At 42.8% G+C, this 14,842-nt stretch overlaps 1 protein-coding gene across 1 annotated transcript in view; it reads right to left on the bottom strand.

Annotated features, from left to right (window-relative positions):
* LOC101407923 (zinc finger protein 69 homolog) overlaps positions 1-13,627 on the bottom strand; it is a 40,563-nt gene extending 26,936 nt beyond the window's left edge. The window contains exon 1 of the mRNA XM_087423754.1: positions 13,194-13,627. Coding sequence (XP_087279880.1) covers positions 13,194-13,227 — 34 coding nt within the window. The 5' untranslated portion in view covers positions 13,228-13,627. The remainder of the gene's footprint in view (positions 1-13,193) is intronic.
* Between the last annotated feature and the right edge of the window lie 1,215 nt (positions 13,628-14,842).

The raw sequence follows: 14,842 nt of genomic DNA, 5'->3' as shown, positions 1-14,842 counted from the left end.
GGGAAGGCTGACATCAAGGGAGAGTCCATTCTGAAAACAATAAGCATACTTGAAAACAAAGAAATCTAGATTTTCTGTATGACCTAAACAAATCTGAAAGACAACCAACTGGAAAAAGGAATTTGTAAGGTACATCATTTTCAAAGGATTGATAATCTTCCAAGTAAAAAATTCTTACAAATCAAGGCCGGCTCCATGGCCTAGTGGTTAAGTTTGGCATGCTCCACTTCGGTGGCCCTAGTTTGGTTCCTGGGCGCAGACCTACACCACTCATCAGCGGCCATGCTGTGGCGGCGACCCACGTACAAAACAGAGGAAGATGGGCACAGATGTTAGCACAGGGTGAATCCTCCTCAACCAAAAAGAACAAGATTGGCAACAGATGTTAGCTCATGGCAAACATTCCTCAGAAAAAAAAAAAAATTCTTATACATCAACAAGAATAAAACAAGAAAGAGAAAATGGACATAAGATATGAGTAAGTAATTCACAGAAGAAATTCAAATGGCTAATAAATATATGAAAAAATGTTCAACCACACTAATGAAAACTTGAAATGTAAATTAAAGGAGTAACATTTTTTACCTGTTGAATTGGCAAAGGTTAAAAAGTTTGCTAGACTTCAGTTTCCAGTAATTGACTGAATGAATATCATCTATCTTCCTTCCTTCCTTCCTTCTTCCCTCCCTCCCTCCCTCCCTCCCTTCCTTTCTTCCCTTGTATGCTCTTTCCCCATTCTCATTGCCCTTCCTCTTTCAATGAGCAACAATTCATTCAAAGTGTATCTATTCATTCTTATGTGTTATATGGAGATATATATACATTTGGTGAGAAAGATTGGCCATGAGCTAATATCTGTTGCCAATCTTCCTCTGTTTTGTATGTGGGATGCCGCCACAGCATGGCTTGATGAGCAGTGTGTAGGTCTGCATCTGGGATCCGAACCAGCAAACCTCAGGCCGCCAAAGTGGAGCACATGAACTTAACCACTATGCCACCAGCCCAGCCCCAAAATGCAAGTCTTTTAGGAAAAAAACTACAAAACTTTACTGACACATGAGAAGACTGATTAGTAAAAGGGTATATATTCATCATAAATTTATTATAAAATTAATCAAAACGCAAAATAAAATTTTTTACCTTGCTATAAAAATGATACTAAAGTTCACCTGGGAGAAAAATCAGGCAAAAGGAACTTTACAAATCTACCATTATTAAATTACCTTTGCCTCAGTTCAAAACTTTGCTTCAGTTTGAAAACAAATAATGGAACAGAATAGATAACCCCAAAACCAGGTTCTTATATATTTAATAATTGTCATAAAGGTGATATTACAAATATCTGAAGGACAAATTATTCAATTAACAGTGCTGAAATCATTATGTGATTAGCCACACATTGGATAACCTAGGTGAAATGGACAAACTTCTAGAAACACACAATCTACCAAAACTGACTCAAGAAGAAATAGAAAATCTGAACAAGTAAGAAGATTGAATCAGTAACAAAAAATCTCCTAAGAAAGAAAAGTGCAGGACCAGATGGCTTCACTGGTGAATTCTACCAAACACTTAAGACTTAACACCAACCCTTCTTAAACTCTTCCAAAAAACTGAAGAGGAGAAACACTTCCTAACTCATTCTATGCGGCCAGCAGTACCCTGAAACTGAAACTAGACAAAGAAACTACAAGAAAAGTACAGACCAAGATCTCTTACGAATAAAAATGCAAAAACCTTCAAGAAAATACTAGCAAATTGAATTCAGCAGAATATTACAAGGATTATACACCATGACCAAGTGAGATTCATCCCAGGAATACAAGGGTGGCTCAACATACAAAAATCATTCAATGTAATATACCATATTAATGGAACGAAGGAAGAAAACTACATGACTATTTCAACTGATGCAGAAAAAGGATTTGACAAAATCTAATACCTTTTCATGATATAAACATTCAATAAACTAGGAATAGAAGGAAACTTCCTCAACATGATAAAGGCCATATATGAAAAACCCACAGCTAACATCATATTCAATGCTCGTACCAATGAACAATAAGAAAAAGAAATTGAGAAAACAATTCCATTTACAATTGCATCGAAAAGAATAAAATACTTATGAATAAATTTAACCAAAGAGATGCAAGAAGTTTGCTGAAAACTACAAAACATTGCCGAAAGAAATTAAAGGCGGCCAAAAAAATGGAAAAACATTCAGTGTTCATGGATTGGAAGACTTATTAACATTGTTAAGATGTCAATACTACCAAAAGCGATACACAGATTGAATGCAATCCCTATCAAAATCCCAATGATGTGTTTTGCAAAAATGGAAAAACCTATCCTAAAATTCATATGGAATTTCAAGGGAACCAGAACAGCTAAAACAATCTTGAAAAAGAAGAACCAAGTTGGAGGACTCACTTCCTGATTTCAAAACTTACTGCAGAGTTACGGCAATGAAAACAGTGTGATACAGGCATAGGGATAGACATGATGACCAATGAAATAGAATTGAGAGCCCAGAAATAAGCCCTCCCCTCTGGCCAATTGATTTTTGAAAAGGGTGTCAAGACTGTTCAATGGGGAAAGAACAGTCTCAATAGATAGCAGGAAAAACTGGATATCTACATGCAAAAGAATGAAGTTGGACCCTTACCTTATATCACATACAAAAATGAACACAAAATGGGTGAAAGACATAAATTTAAGAGCTAAAATGATAAAACTCAGAAGAAAACATAAGGGCAAATATTCACGACTTTGGATTTGGCAATGGTTTCTTAAACATAAGACCAGAAGCACAGGCAACAAAATTAAAAAATAAATAAATTCTACTTCATCAAAATTTTAAAGTTTTGTGCATCAAAGGACACTATCAGTAGAGTGAAAAGAAAATCCATAGAATGGGAGAGAATATTTGAAAATCATATATAATAAGTGTTTAATATCCAGAATATATAAAGAACTCCTAGAACTCAACAACCACCAAAAAAAAAGTTTAAAAACGAGCAATGGACTTGCATACACACTTCTCCAATGAATATATAGAAACGTCCAACAAAACATGAAAAGATGGTCAACATGATTTGTTATTAGGGAAATGCAAATCAAAAGCATAACGAGGTATCACTTCACCCCTACCAAGATGGTTATAATAAAAGTAATGGAAAATAACAAGTGTTGACAAGGATGTGGAAAAATCAGAACACTTGTGCATTGCTGGTGGGAAGGTAAAACAGTACAGTCGCTGTAGAAAACAGCTGGCAGTTCCTCAAAAAGTTAAACATAGAATTATCACACAACCCAGCACTGCCACTCCTAGATATATACCTGAAAGAATGGAAAACAGGGACTCAGACAGACACTTGTACACCAATGTTCATAACAGCATTGTTCACATTAGCTAAAAAGTAGAAACAACCCAAGTGTCCATTAATAGATGAATGGATAAAGAAAATGTGATATATGCATATAATGGAATATTATTCAGCATTAACAAAGAATTTAGTTCTGATATATACTACAACATATACCATATGTTAATAACAGGGAGTTATTTTTTTAATTGGTACAGAGTTTATGTTTGGGGTGATAACTGGGTATAGTTAGTGGTAATGGTTGTGTAATATTGTGAATACAATTAATGTCACTGGATTGTATACTAAAAAATGGTTAAAATGGCAAATTTTATGTTACGCATATTTTACCACAATAAAAAAAAGCAAAGTGATACCCTGTGTACATAGCATTCTGTCACTTGGGTGCAAAAGAAGGGAACAAAGGCTATAATTCAGTGGTTGTCTATGTACAGATTGTCTCCAAAGGATGCGCCAGAGATGAGGTGGAGGGGAAAACTGGGTGACCAGGGCAGAACTTGCTGTTGACTATTTTGTATATCTGAATTCTGAATTTTGTACATGTGTTACTTAGTCACAAATTTAATTACTTAAAAAAAGAATTCACAGAAGTACGTTTTAAATAAACATTACGAGCCCAATAAGTAAATGTGAGCAGTCAATTCATGAGACACCACAAATGCCCTACCCAACTCACACCTGTACAGAAAGCACGATTCTCGGCGTCACCTGTCCTCAGCCATGTCCTCTTCTCCAGGAAGAGCTGCAGGAAGAGAGAGGGCACATGAGCACCTGCTCTGTGGGGCTCAGAACTGTCCAGAGAGGACCACCCACCCCTCCCACAGCACCCCAACAGGGGCCCCCAGGACATGGCCACTTGCGCACCCGGGGCTGTGTACTGTGAAGGAAGAAAGGCGCTTTTTCCTTGGGTTTCTTGTCTTTTCTGATCTCTGTGAGGCATTTACAGTGTAGACCACTTCTCTCTTAGAACCTACTCCCCCAACAAAGAAAATTCCAGGCCCAGATGGTTTCAATGATAAATGAATGCTATCAAACATTTAAAGGCAAAATACTTACACAAACTGTATCAGAAAGTCAAAAAGAAGTGAATGCTCCCTAATTCATTTTATGAGGTCAACATAACCTTGCTACCAAAACTTGACAAATCGTTACAAGAAAAGATAATTAAAGACCAATATCATGAACATAGACACAAAAATCCTCATCACACATTAGCAAACCAAACGTATGTTTGTAAATATGTACGTGTGTGTGTATTTATATCTCCCAGAAATAAAATGTTGTGTCAACATTAGAAGATTTATGTAATTAATTACATTATAATCATATTAATAGAATAAAGGAGAAAAGTTATAATATCTTAATAGATGAAAGTGAAGAAGTGAATTAAGCAAAGTCATAGGATGTGAGAGTCTCCTTATTTCCTACTAACCTTAATACTCCAACTCCATGCCACAGTTAGCAATTCTTCATACTACACTTTCTCTGTTCATATTACTGTGCAGTTTCTGTCTCCGGGTTGGATCCTTACTGATACAGCTCAGAGAAAAAAATTACTCTAGATCTCTACTTCACTACATAACAAAAAACTGACTTGGATTATATTGTAGACCTAAACAGAAGAACTAAAACTACAAAATTTCTAGAAGAAGATATAGGAGGAAATCATTGTGACCTTGTGGTAGGGAAAGATTTCTTTTTTTTTCCCCCCCAAAGCCCCAGTAGATAGTTGTATGTCATAGCTGCACATCCCTCTAGTTGCTGTATGTGGGACTTGGACTCAGCATGGCCGGAGAACCGGTGCGTCTGTGCGCGCCCGGGATCTGAACCCGGGCTGCCAGTAGGGGAGCGCGCGCGCTTAACTGCTAAGCCACAGGGCCAGCCCCAAAAGATTTCTTAAGTAGGACACAAAAATCACTAACTATAAAAAAGTTGACAAGTTGGACTTTACCAAAATTTAAAATTTCTGCTCTATAAAAGATATCAAGAAGAGGAAAAGGCAAGCGTGTAGGAAAGGGGGTTCTGCAGGCCTGGGCCCACACACGCTGCACATTCCCAAGACAGGCCTTTTTTCAGGACTGGGCCTTGAATAGCTTCTGGGAACTGAACTTCTAGAATGTTCTGTCGGATAAGAGCGTTTTTGCAAGCCTGAGGCCTTGAGCCATGCTGTGCCAGACTGTCCGGATAGTTTGCACTGACAATGTGACTCATAGTGAACACCTGCTTCCCACCTGGGGGTCAGGCACGCGGCACCGACTGACCGCCAATGAAAACGTGGGATGCCGAAGCGCGGGCAGGTTTCCCTGGTTGGCAACACTCCACACATGTTGTCATAAATCATTGGGGGAATTAGGTACATCCTTTGCAATCCCCTGAGGGGCCACGTGGGAGCTTATGCCTGGTGTCCTCCAGACTTTGTCCCACGCACCTTCCCTGTGCTGATTTTACTCTGAGTCCCTTTGGTGTAAGAAGCACTAACCATGAGTATAACAACTTCTGAGTCCTGTGAGATCCTTCCAGTGAAACACTGAGCCTGGGACAGCATGCCACAGACTGCAAGGAAACAGTCACTCTATATACGTGATAATGCAGACATAATACATGTAGACATACGAATATAACACACATAGAACAGATATGTGATAAAGGTCTTGTATCCAGAATATAGAAAGAATTCTCAAAGCTCGAAAATAAGAAAACAAACAACCCAATAACAAATGGGCAAGAGAGTTAAATAAACCTTCATAAAAGGAGCTATAAAAATGACAATAAGCATATGAAAAGATGTTCACCATCATTAGTCATCAGAAAAATCCAAATGAAAAACACAAGGAGATACCGACAAGTGCTGGCAAAGATCTGGAGCAAATGTAACTCTTGCACATTGTTGGTAGGAAAGTAAAATGCATCAGCCACTTTGGAAGTTTCAGAGCTTCTTATCAAGTTAAACATACGCCTACTCTACCACCCAGCAGCTATTCCATTACTAGGTGTTTATCCAAGAGAAGTGAAAATATACGTCCACAGAAAGGCTTGTACATAAATGACTATAGCAGCTGTACTCATAAAAGCTAAAAACCAGAAGCAACTCAAATGCCAATCAACAGGTGAATGAATAAACAAATTGTGATGTGTTTATACAAGGAATACCACACAGCAAACAAAATGAATGAGCTGCTCATACACACAATATGGATGAATCTCAGAGATAATTAAGTTGAATCAAAAAAAAAAAAGCCAGACACAAAAGAGTACATATATTATGGTTCAATTTTCACGAAGTTCTAAAGCAAGTTCTATGATGAAAGAAATAAGATCAGAATCATATTGCTTGGTGTGAGGAACACTAGGAATTGGCTATTGGGAGACATGAGGAACTTTCTGGAGCGTTAAAAATGTTCTCTGTCTTCAAGATACAACATCCATTTATGACAAAAACTCTTAACAAAATGGGTATAGAAGGAAAGTACCTCAACATAATAAAGGCTATCTATGACAAACCCACAGCCAACATTGTACTCAACAGGGAAAGGCTGAAAGCCATTCCTCTGAGAACAGGAATGAGACAAGGCTGCCCACTCTCACCGCTCTTATTCAACTTAGTACTGGAGGTTTTGGCCAGAGCAATTAGGCAAGAAAAAGGAATAAAAGGAATCCAAATAGGCAACGAAGAAGTGAAACTCTCATTATTTGCAGATGACATGACTTTATATATAGAAAACCCTAAAGAATCCATTGGAAAACTATTAGAAATAATCAACAACTACAGCAAAGTCACAGGGTACAAAATCAATCTACAGGGGCCGGCCCCATGGCTTAGTGGTTAAGTGCGCGTGCTCCGCTGTTGGCGGCCCGGGTTTGGATCCCGGGTGCGCACCGACGCACCGCTTCTCCGGCCATGCTGAGGCCGCGTCCCACATACAGCAGCTGGAAGGATGTGCAACTACGACATACAACCATCTACTGGGGCTTTGGGGGGAAAATAAATAAATAAAATCTTAAAAAAAAAAAATCAATCTACAAAAATCAGTTGCATTTCTGTATGCTAATAATGAACTAACATAAAGAGCTCAAAAAGATAATACCATTCACAATTGCATCAAAAAGAATAAAATATCTAGGAATAAATCTTAGCAAGGACGTGAAAGATCTATACAATGAAAACTACAAGACATTATTGAAAGAAATTGATGATGACATAAAGAAAAGGAAAGACATCTCATGCCTTGGATGGATTGGAAGAATAAACATAGTTAAAATGTCTACATTACCTAAAGCAATCTACAGATTCAATGCAATCCCAATCAGAATCTCAATGACATTCTTCACGGAAATAGAAAAAAGAATACTAAAACTCATATAGGGCAACAAAAGACCCCAAATAACTAAAGCAACCCTAAGAAAAAAGAACAAAGCTGGAGGCATCACAATCCCTGACTTCAAAACATACTACAAAGCAACAGTAATCAAAACAGCATGGTACTGGTACAAAAACAGACACACAGATCAATGGAACAGAACTGAAAGCCCAGAAATAAAACGACACATATACGGACAGCTAATTTTCGACAAAGAAGATAAGAACATACCATGGAGAAAGGAAATTCTCTTCAATAAATGGAGTTGGGAAAACTGGACAGCCACACACAAAAGAATGAAAGTGTACCACCTGCTATCACCATTCATAAAAATTAACTCAAAATGGATCAAAGACCTGAAGGTGAGACCTGAAACTATAAAACTCATAGAAGAAAATATAGGCAACACACTGTACAACATTGGTCATAAAGGAATCTTTTCGGATGTCATGCCTACTCAGACTAGGGAAACTAAAGAAAAAATAAGCAAGTGGGACTTTATCAGACTAAAGAGTTTCTACAAGACAAATGAAACCAGAATCAAAATGAACAGACAACCCACCAGCTGGAAGAAAATATTTGCAAAACGTATATCTGACAAGGGGTTAATCTCCATAATATATAAAGAACTCACACAACTGAACGACAAAAAAACAAACATCAAAAAATGAGCAGAGGAAATGAACAGACACTTCTCCAAAGAAGATATACAGATGGCCAATAAGCATATGAAAAGGTATTCAACATCACTAATCATCAGGGAAATGCAAATCAAAACAACACTAAGATATCACCTCACACCCATTAGAATGGCTATAATCACCAAGACAAAAAACAACAAATGTTGGAGAGGCTGTGGAGAAACAGGAACCCTCATACACAGCTGGTGGGAATGCAAACTGGTGCAGCCTCTATGGAAAATGGTATGGAGATTCCTCAAAAAATTAAAAATAGAAATACCTTATGATCCAGCTATCCCACTACTGGGTATCTACCCAACGAACCTGAAATCAACAATCCAAAGAGGCTTATGCACCCCTATGTTCATCGCAGCATTATTCACTATAGCCAAGAAGTGGAAGCAACCCAAGTGTCCCTCAACTCCATGACTGGATCAAGAAGATGTGGTATATATATACAATGGAATACTACTCAGCCATAAAAAAAGACAAAATTGTCCCATCTGCAACAATATGGATGGACCTGGAGGGTATTATGTTACGTGAGATATGCCAGAAAGAGAAAGACAAACAGGGCATGATTTCACTCATATGTGGAATATAAACCAACACATGGACAGAGAAAACTGTATTGTGGTTACCAGGGACAATGGGGGTGGGGGTGGGCACAAGGGGTGAAGGGAGACACGTATATGGTGATGGACAAACAAAAATATACAACCAAAAATTTCACAATGTTATAAACTATTAAAACATCAATAAAAAAAATGTTCTCTGTCTTGATTGGGGTGGTAGTTACACAGATTTATACATCTGTCAAAACCCACCAAACTGTACACTCCAAATTAGAACTTTATTGTCTCTAAATTACACATCAATAAAGCTGATTAAAAAGAAACTAGGTCCTCCCTGTCTCCCATGACCCAGTGTCTTTGGTTCTCCTCCAGTCTCCAGGCCTCACTGCCTCTGTCCCCTGTGCCTCCTCCTCTTGCCCTGCCCCACCGCCGCCCTCACACTTTGCCCTAAAAGAACCTCACCAGAGCCTGCAGCCTTACCACTCCCTGAGACGCTGGTAACTCCCAAATCCTTCCTCCATCCTCCACCCCGCCCTGGTGCTCTGACCCTCAACTGCCCTGGTCTTCTCCCTCTGGATGTCACCCAGGCCAACGTCTGATTCATTACACTTCACCCATATCATCCACTTGTCCCATCTTGGGACACAGTACCTCTATCTGTCAAGCTGCTCAGGCCAGAAATGGGAGGTCCCAAGGTCGGGCTTTCAGCCTCACCTCCACACTCTGATACCAAATCCTACAGACTCATCACTCCAAATCCCTCTTACTCATCTCCTGCCCCACTGCCCGAGTTCAAGTCTGAGTATCCCTTTGCCCGAACTACCACAGTGACCTCCTTCCTGGCTCTCCTGCCACTAACCCAGACCTCCTGTAACCAACCTATTTCTACAATGATGCCAGACTGATCTTTCTGAGACTCATTCATTTGTTTCATTCAACAAATGTAAATGGAGAACCTACTCTGCGCCAGCCACTGTTTTAGGCACTGGGAATACAGCAGTGAATAAGCCAACAACAATCTCTGCCCTCGTGGGGCTTACATTCTAGTCAGGGAGGCGGCAACACACAAGACAAACAAGTAAAAGCACAGGTTAGACGGTGTGGGAGCCAATCCCAAGGCTCTGGGCCTTCTGTGGTATGTGCCCTTGTGTTGCCCCTTCCCACAGGGAAAAGGCTGACCTGTGTAACCAGCTGCAGAAATAATGGCGTGCTTCTGGGGCTACATCACGAAAGACATTGTGGCATTTGCCCTGCTTTCTCTCAGCTCACTCACTCTGGGGGAAGCCAGCCACCACGCTGTGAGGGTGCTCAAGAAGTCCTGTGGAGAGTCCATGAGTGAGCAACTGAGGCCTCCTGCCAACAGCCAGCCCTGACTCGACACCCACAGGACGGCTTCATCTTGGAAGCAGATTCCACAGCCCCAGTCAAGTCTTTGGACGTCTGCAGCCCTGGCCCACAGTCTGACTGCACCCTCACGAGAGACTCAAGCTAGAAGCACACAACCAAGCTGCTCATGAATCCCTGACCCACAAAAGCAGTGTGAGAGAATACATGCCTGTTGTTGCTTTAAGTCCCTAAGCTTTGGGGTAATTTATTATGCAGGAATAGATAATTAATACAGATGGTGAAGAGACAAGGAGAAAAATAAAGCAGGGAGGGGAGATAAGGAGTACGGGGCAGGGGCTACAATTTGAGAGACGATGTCCAGAAAAAGCTTCCTTACGAGGAAAAGAGCGAGGAAGCCAGCCGCATGGATATCTGGGAGAAACGCATTCCCAGCAGAGGGACTAGCACCTGGAACATGCCTAGTTCCAGATACAGCAGGGGCCAGTGAAGCCAGTGCAGAGTGAGGGAGGGAGAGGAGACGAAGTTGGAACTCACAATCGGGGACTAAATGACACTGGACCTCATAGGCCATGCATGGTGAGACCTTGGCTTCCACTCTGGGAATGGGAGTCCGTGGAGGATTAACAGCAGGCAGGGGACATGGTCTGGCCCACTCTGTACCAGGATCATCCAGGTGCTGTGTGGAGAACAGGTTGGAGGTGGCACAAGTAGAAGCAGGGAGACCAGGTAGGGGTTATTCCAACAATCCAGGGAGGGATAATGTTGAGCACTGGAGAACCTGAGAAGAGTCAGAATCTGGATATACTGCAAAGGGAGAGCTAGTAGGGTTTGAGAGAATCAAACGTGGGATGTGAGAAAAAAGCAGAGCCAAGAAGTACTCCCAGATTTTTGGACTGAGCAGCTGGAACAAAGGAATTATCATTTGCTGAGATGGGAAAGAGTGCAGAGGAAGGAGGTCTGCAGAGAGAGCAGAAGTCACTTTAGACATTTAAGTTCAAAGAGTCTTAGATATCCAAGTGGAAATGCCAGGTGTGCAGCTGGGTATGTGAATCTGAAGTTCAGAGCAGAGATCTGGGCAGGAGATAAAAATTTAGGAGTCATCAGCTCATGGATGGCAGTTAACGCCACAAGACCGGATGACATTTCCCAAGAGTGAGTGCAGCTAGAGAAGGTGGGGGGAGGTGTCTGAAGAACAAGCCCTAGGGCCCTCCAGTCTTGAGAAGAGGGGGAGAGGTTCTTCATCTTAGGAGATGATGGACCAGTGATGGAGACTGACACAGTGACCAGGGAAGCCTGTCAAAACCCCAGCACCTCAGCTCAGGAAAGGAGACCCATCAGGGCATGAAAGGGGCCCTGTGACTCACTGTTCTGTGGGCTCCCACGGTCTTTGCAACCTTTTTTTTTTTTTTTTGCTTATGAAGAGTTGCCCTGAGCTAACATCTGTTACCAATTTTCCTCTATTTTCTATGTGAGCCGCTGACACAGCATGGTCATTGACAGACAAGTGGCGTACGTCTACGCCCAGGAACCAAACCTGGGCCGCTGAAGCAGAGCACACCGAACTTAACCACTAGGCCACCGGAGCTTCAACTTATGTTCTCGTTAACACCTTAATTATTATTTTACTGATGTTCTTTAAATAGTTTTTTAAATTGCGGTAAAAATTGATAACAAAATTTGCCTTCTTAACCATTTCTAAGTGTACAGTTTAGTAGTGTTAAGCATATTGACATTGTTGCACCAGAACTTTTTCACCTTGCAAAACTGAAACTCTGTCCCCATTACATAACAACTGCCCAGTCCCTCCTCCTCCCAGCCCCTGGCAACGACCATTCTACTTTCTGTTTCTATGAATTTGACTCTAGAGCCCACATATAAGTGGAATCATATGGTATTTGTCATTTTGAGACTGCCTTATTTCACTGAGCATAATGTCCTCAAGGTTCATCCATGTTGTAGCTTGTGTCAGAATTTCCTTCCTTTTTAAGGTGGAATACAACATTCCATTGTATGAATATACCATATTTTATTAATCCATTCATTTATCGATGGACACTTCCACCTCTTGGCTATTGTGAATAGTGCTGCTATAAACATGGGTGTGCAAATATCTCTTGGGACTCTGCTTTCAATTCTTTTGGATATACACCTAGAGATCATGTGGTAACTCTATTTCTAATTTTTTGAGAAAATTAAACAGTCCATACTGTTTTCTGTGATGACTGCACCATTTTACAATCCCGCGAATAGTGCACAAAGGTTCTATTTCTCTGCATCCTCGCCAACATCTGTTATATTCTGTTTTTTGAGAGTAGCCATACTAATGGGTGTGAGGTGACCTTTAAATGATTTTGATTGTGAAATATACATACAGGACAGTCCAAGAACCTTACAAGGAACAGAGAATTGGAAATAGAACATTCATGGAATTCTTGATACAGGTCAAGAAATAAACATTACTGGTGTCCCAGAAGCACCCCCTGCCCTGTCCTGGTAAACCTTTTCTCTTACAATCTCTCTCCTTCACCTCGCCACACTCCCCAGCTAATGACTCTTCTGGCTTTTACAGTAATAATTTCCTTGCTTACCTTTACAGTTCTATCACATCTTTGCACCCCTAAACAACAGAGCTTATTTTATTTTGCCAGTTTTTGAACTCTTTATTAACAAAATAATTCTGCATGTATTCGTGTGTGTTACTCTTCTGTTTAACACTGTGTAGGTAAAATTCATCAAAACTGTTCGTGCAGCTCTCATTTCTGGGTTTTCTGTATAGAATTTCACAGCAGGAAAATTCACCCTCAGCCTCTTGAAATACAAATCCACAGACACAGAGCGACGCTGTACCTGTCTCCCGGGGCTTCGGGGCAGGGGTCTCCATGGCGCCCCTCGGCAGCGTCCCCCCGAGGCGTGGGCAGCTCTGCAGACTCCCGGGCCCCAGGCCAGGCCCAGAGGAGCGGGTCCTGCCCCTGGGGCTCAGGGGACAGCGGCCTGCAGGGGACCCCCGTGGGGTCACACTCGCGGAGCCCCCTACGGTTGGGGTCAGGCCAGCTCGGCCAGCGCCCCGCGCCCCAGGCTGCGCTCACGCCCCATCACCCGCGTCCCGCGCAGCCGTCCCACACTCCGCCCGGGGCACCGCGCGCGGGGCCAGGGCAGGCCTCGGGCTTAGCCGCCCGGAGCAGGCGGGCGCGGAGCGTGGCCGGCAGACAGGCCCCGGGGCGGACCGACAGAACAACCGAGCCAGCTGACGAGCCTCTCACAAAAACACAGCGACCACCACAAACGAGCAGCTCGGCGGCAGCCGCGGGAAAGTGCGCCTGCGCGGACCGAACGCCAACTATAACTCCCGGGAGCCTTTGCGCCGCACTGGTGGCGGACTCCATTTCCCAGAGGGCGTGTGGGGCCCCGGCCACGACCCGACCCGGAGGAGCGTGTAGCACAGTGTTCTGGGAAGTGTGGGTCCGGGGCCAGCAACCTTGCGCTGTGGCCGCGGTCGGCCCAGTCCCCGCTGTTTGTTGAGGAAACATCTAGAAGTGTAAGTGTGTGTTGTGTGTGTGTGTGTGTGCGCCCATGGCGGGGTGCTGGGGCGCTGCATGTGTGTCTCATTGCGGGGGTATCGGGAGGACGGTGCCCAGGAACGTGGAACTGTCCTGTCAGTTCGTTCACGTCTCCAGGGGAAGTGGAGTAGGCTCCAGCTCACATCCGTCTTTGCAGGAATGACTCAGGGACCTCGGCCTAAGAACAGTAGAGGTGGTGGGCAAGCCTTCAAGGGGTTTCCCAGGGGCCCTGCCCTTGCTGCCCTTTCTGGAACGAGGCACCTGGGAGGAGGAGGTAGAACCCCAGCCCTGCTCTCAGACCGGGGGCCCCTGACCCGGGTCCACCCTCAGGAGCTGCGGAAGGAGGTTATGGGTGGTGGCCCCGCCTTGACATAGTTGACAGGCTCTAACACTGCCACCCTCCCTGACTTGGACCCCAGACTCAGCTTTGGCCACAAGCTTACCCAGCCGGCCTCCAGTTTGTCCCCTATAAATCTTATCGCCTAGTGTTCACACCCTTCTGTAGTGCCTCCCACACTGAATAAGGCTGACTTGTGTAATGAAAAGGAACATTGTGGAAATGCTGGTGTGTGAATCATAGAGCTAGGTCATAAAATACATCGATTGCAGCTTCAGCCTTGCTCTCTTGGATCACTCACTCTGGGGCAGCCAACACCACATCCTAATGACACTTGAGCAATCTGTGGAGAGGTCTATGTGGAAAGAAACCAAGGCCTCCTGCCTCCAGCCTGCACCAATTTGCCACCCACAAGAGGGATTGATCTTGGAAGTGCATCCTCCAGCCCTTGGTGACATCTTGCAACCTTATGAGAGACCTTGAGCCAGAACAACCCAGGACAGCTAGACGTGGTGTACAATAATAAAAATTTATTGTTGTTTTAAGTCACTGATTTAAGAGTAACCTGTTGTACAGGAAAAGATAACAAATACAGATAAAAG

The sequence above is a fragment of the Ceratotherium simum genome, chromosome 35 (genome assembly GCF_057802395.1).
Source record: "Ceratotherium simum simum isolate JZ-2026a chromosome 35, ASM5780239v1, whole genome shotgun sequence".
NCBI lineage: Eukaryota > Metazoa > Chordata > Mammalia > Perissodactyla > Rhinocerotidae > Ceratotherium > Ceratotherium simum.
This window is presented reverse-complemented; position numbering and strand designations above follow the sequence as displayed.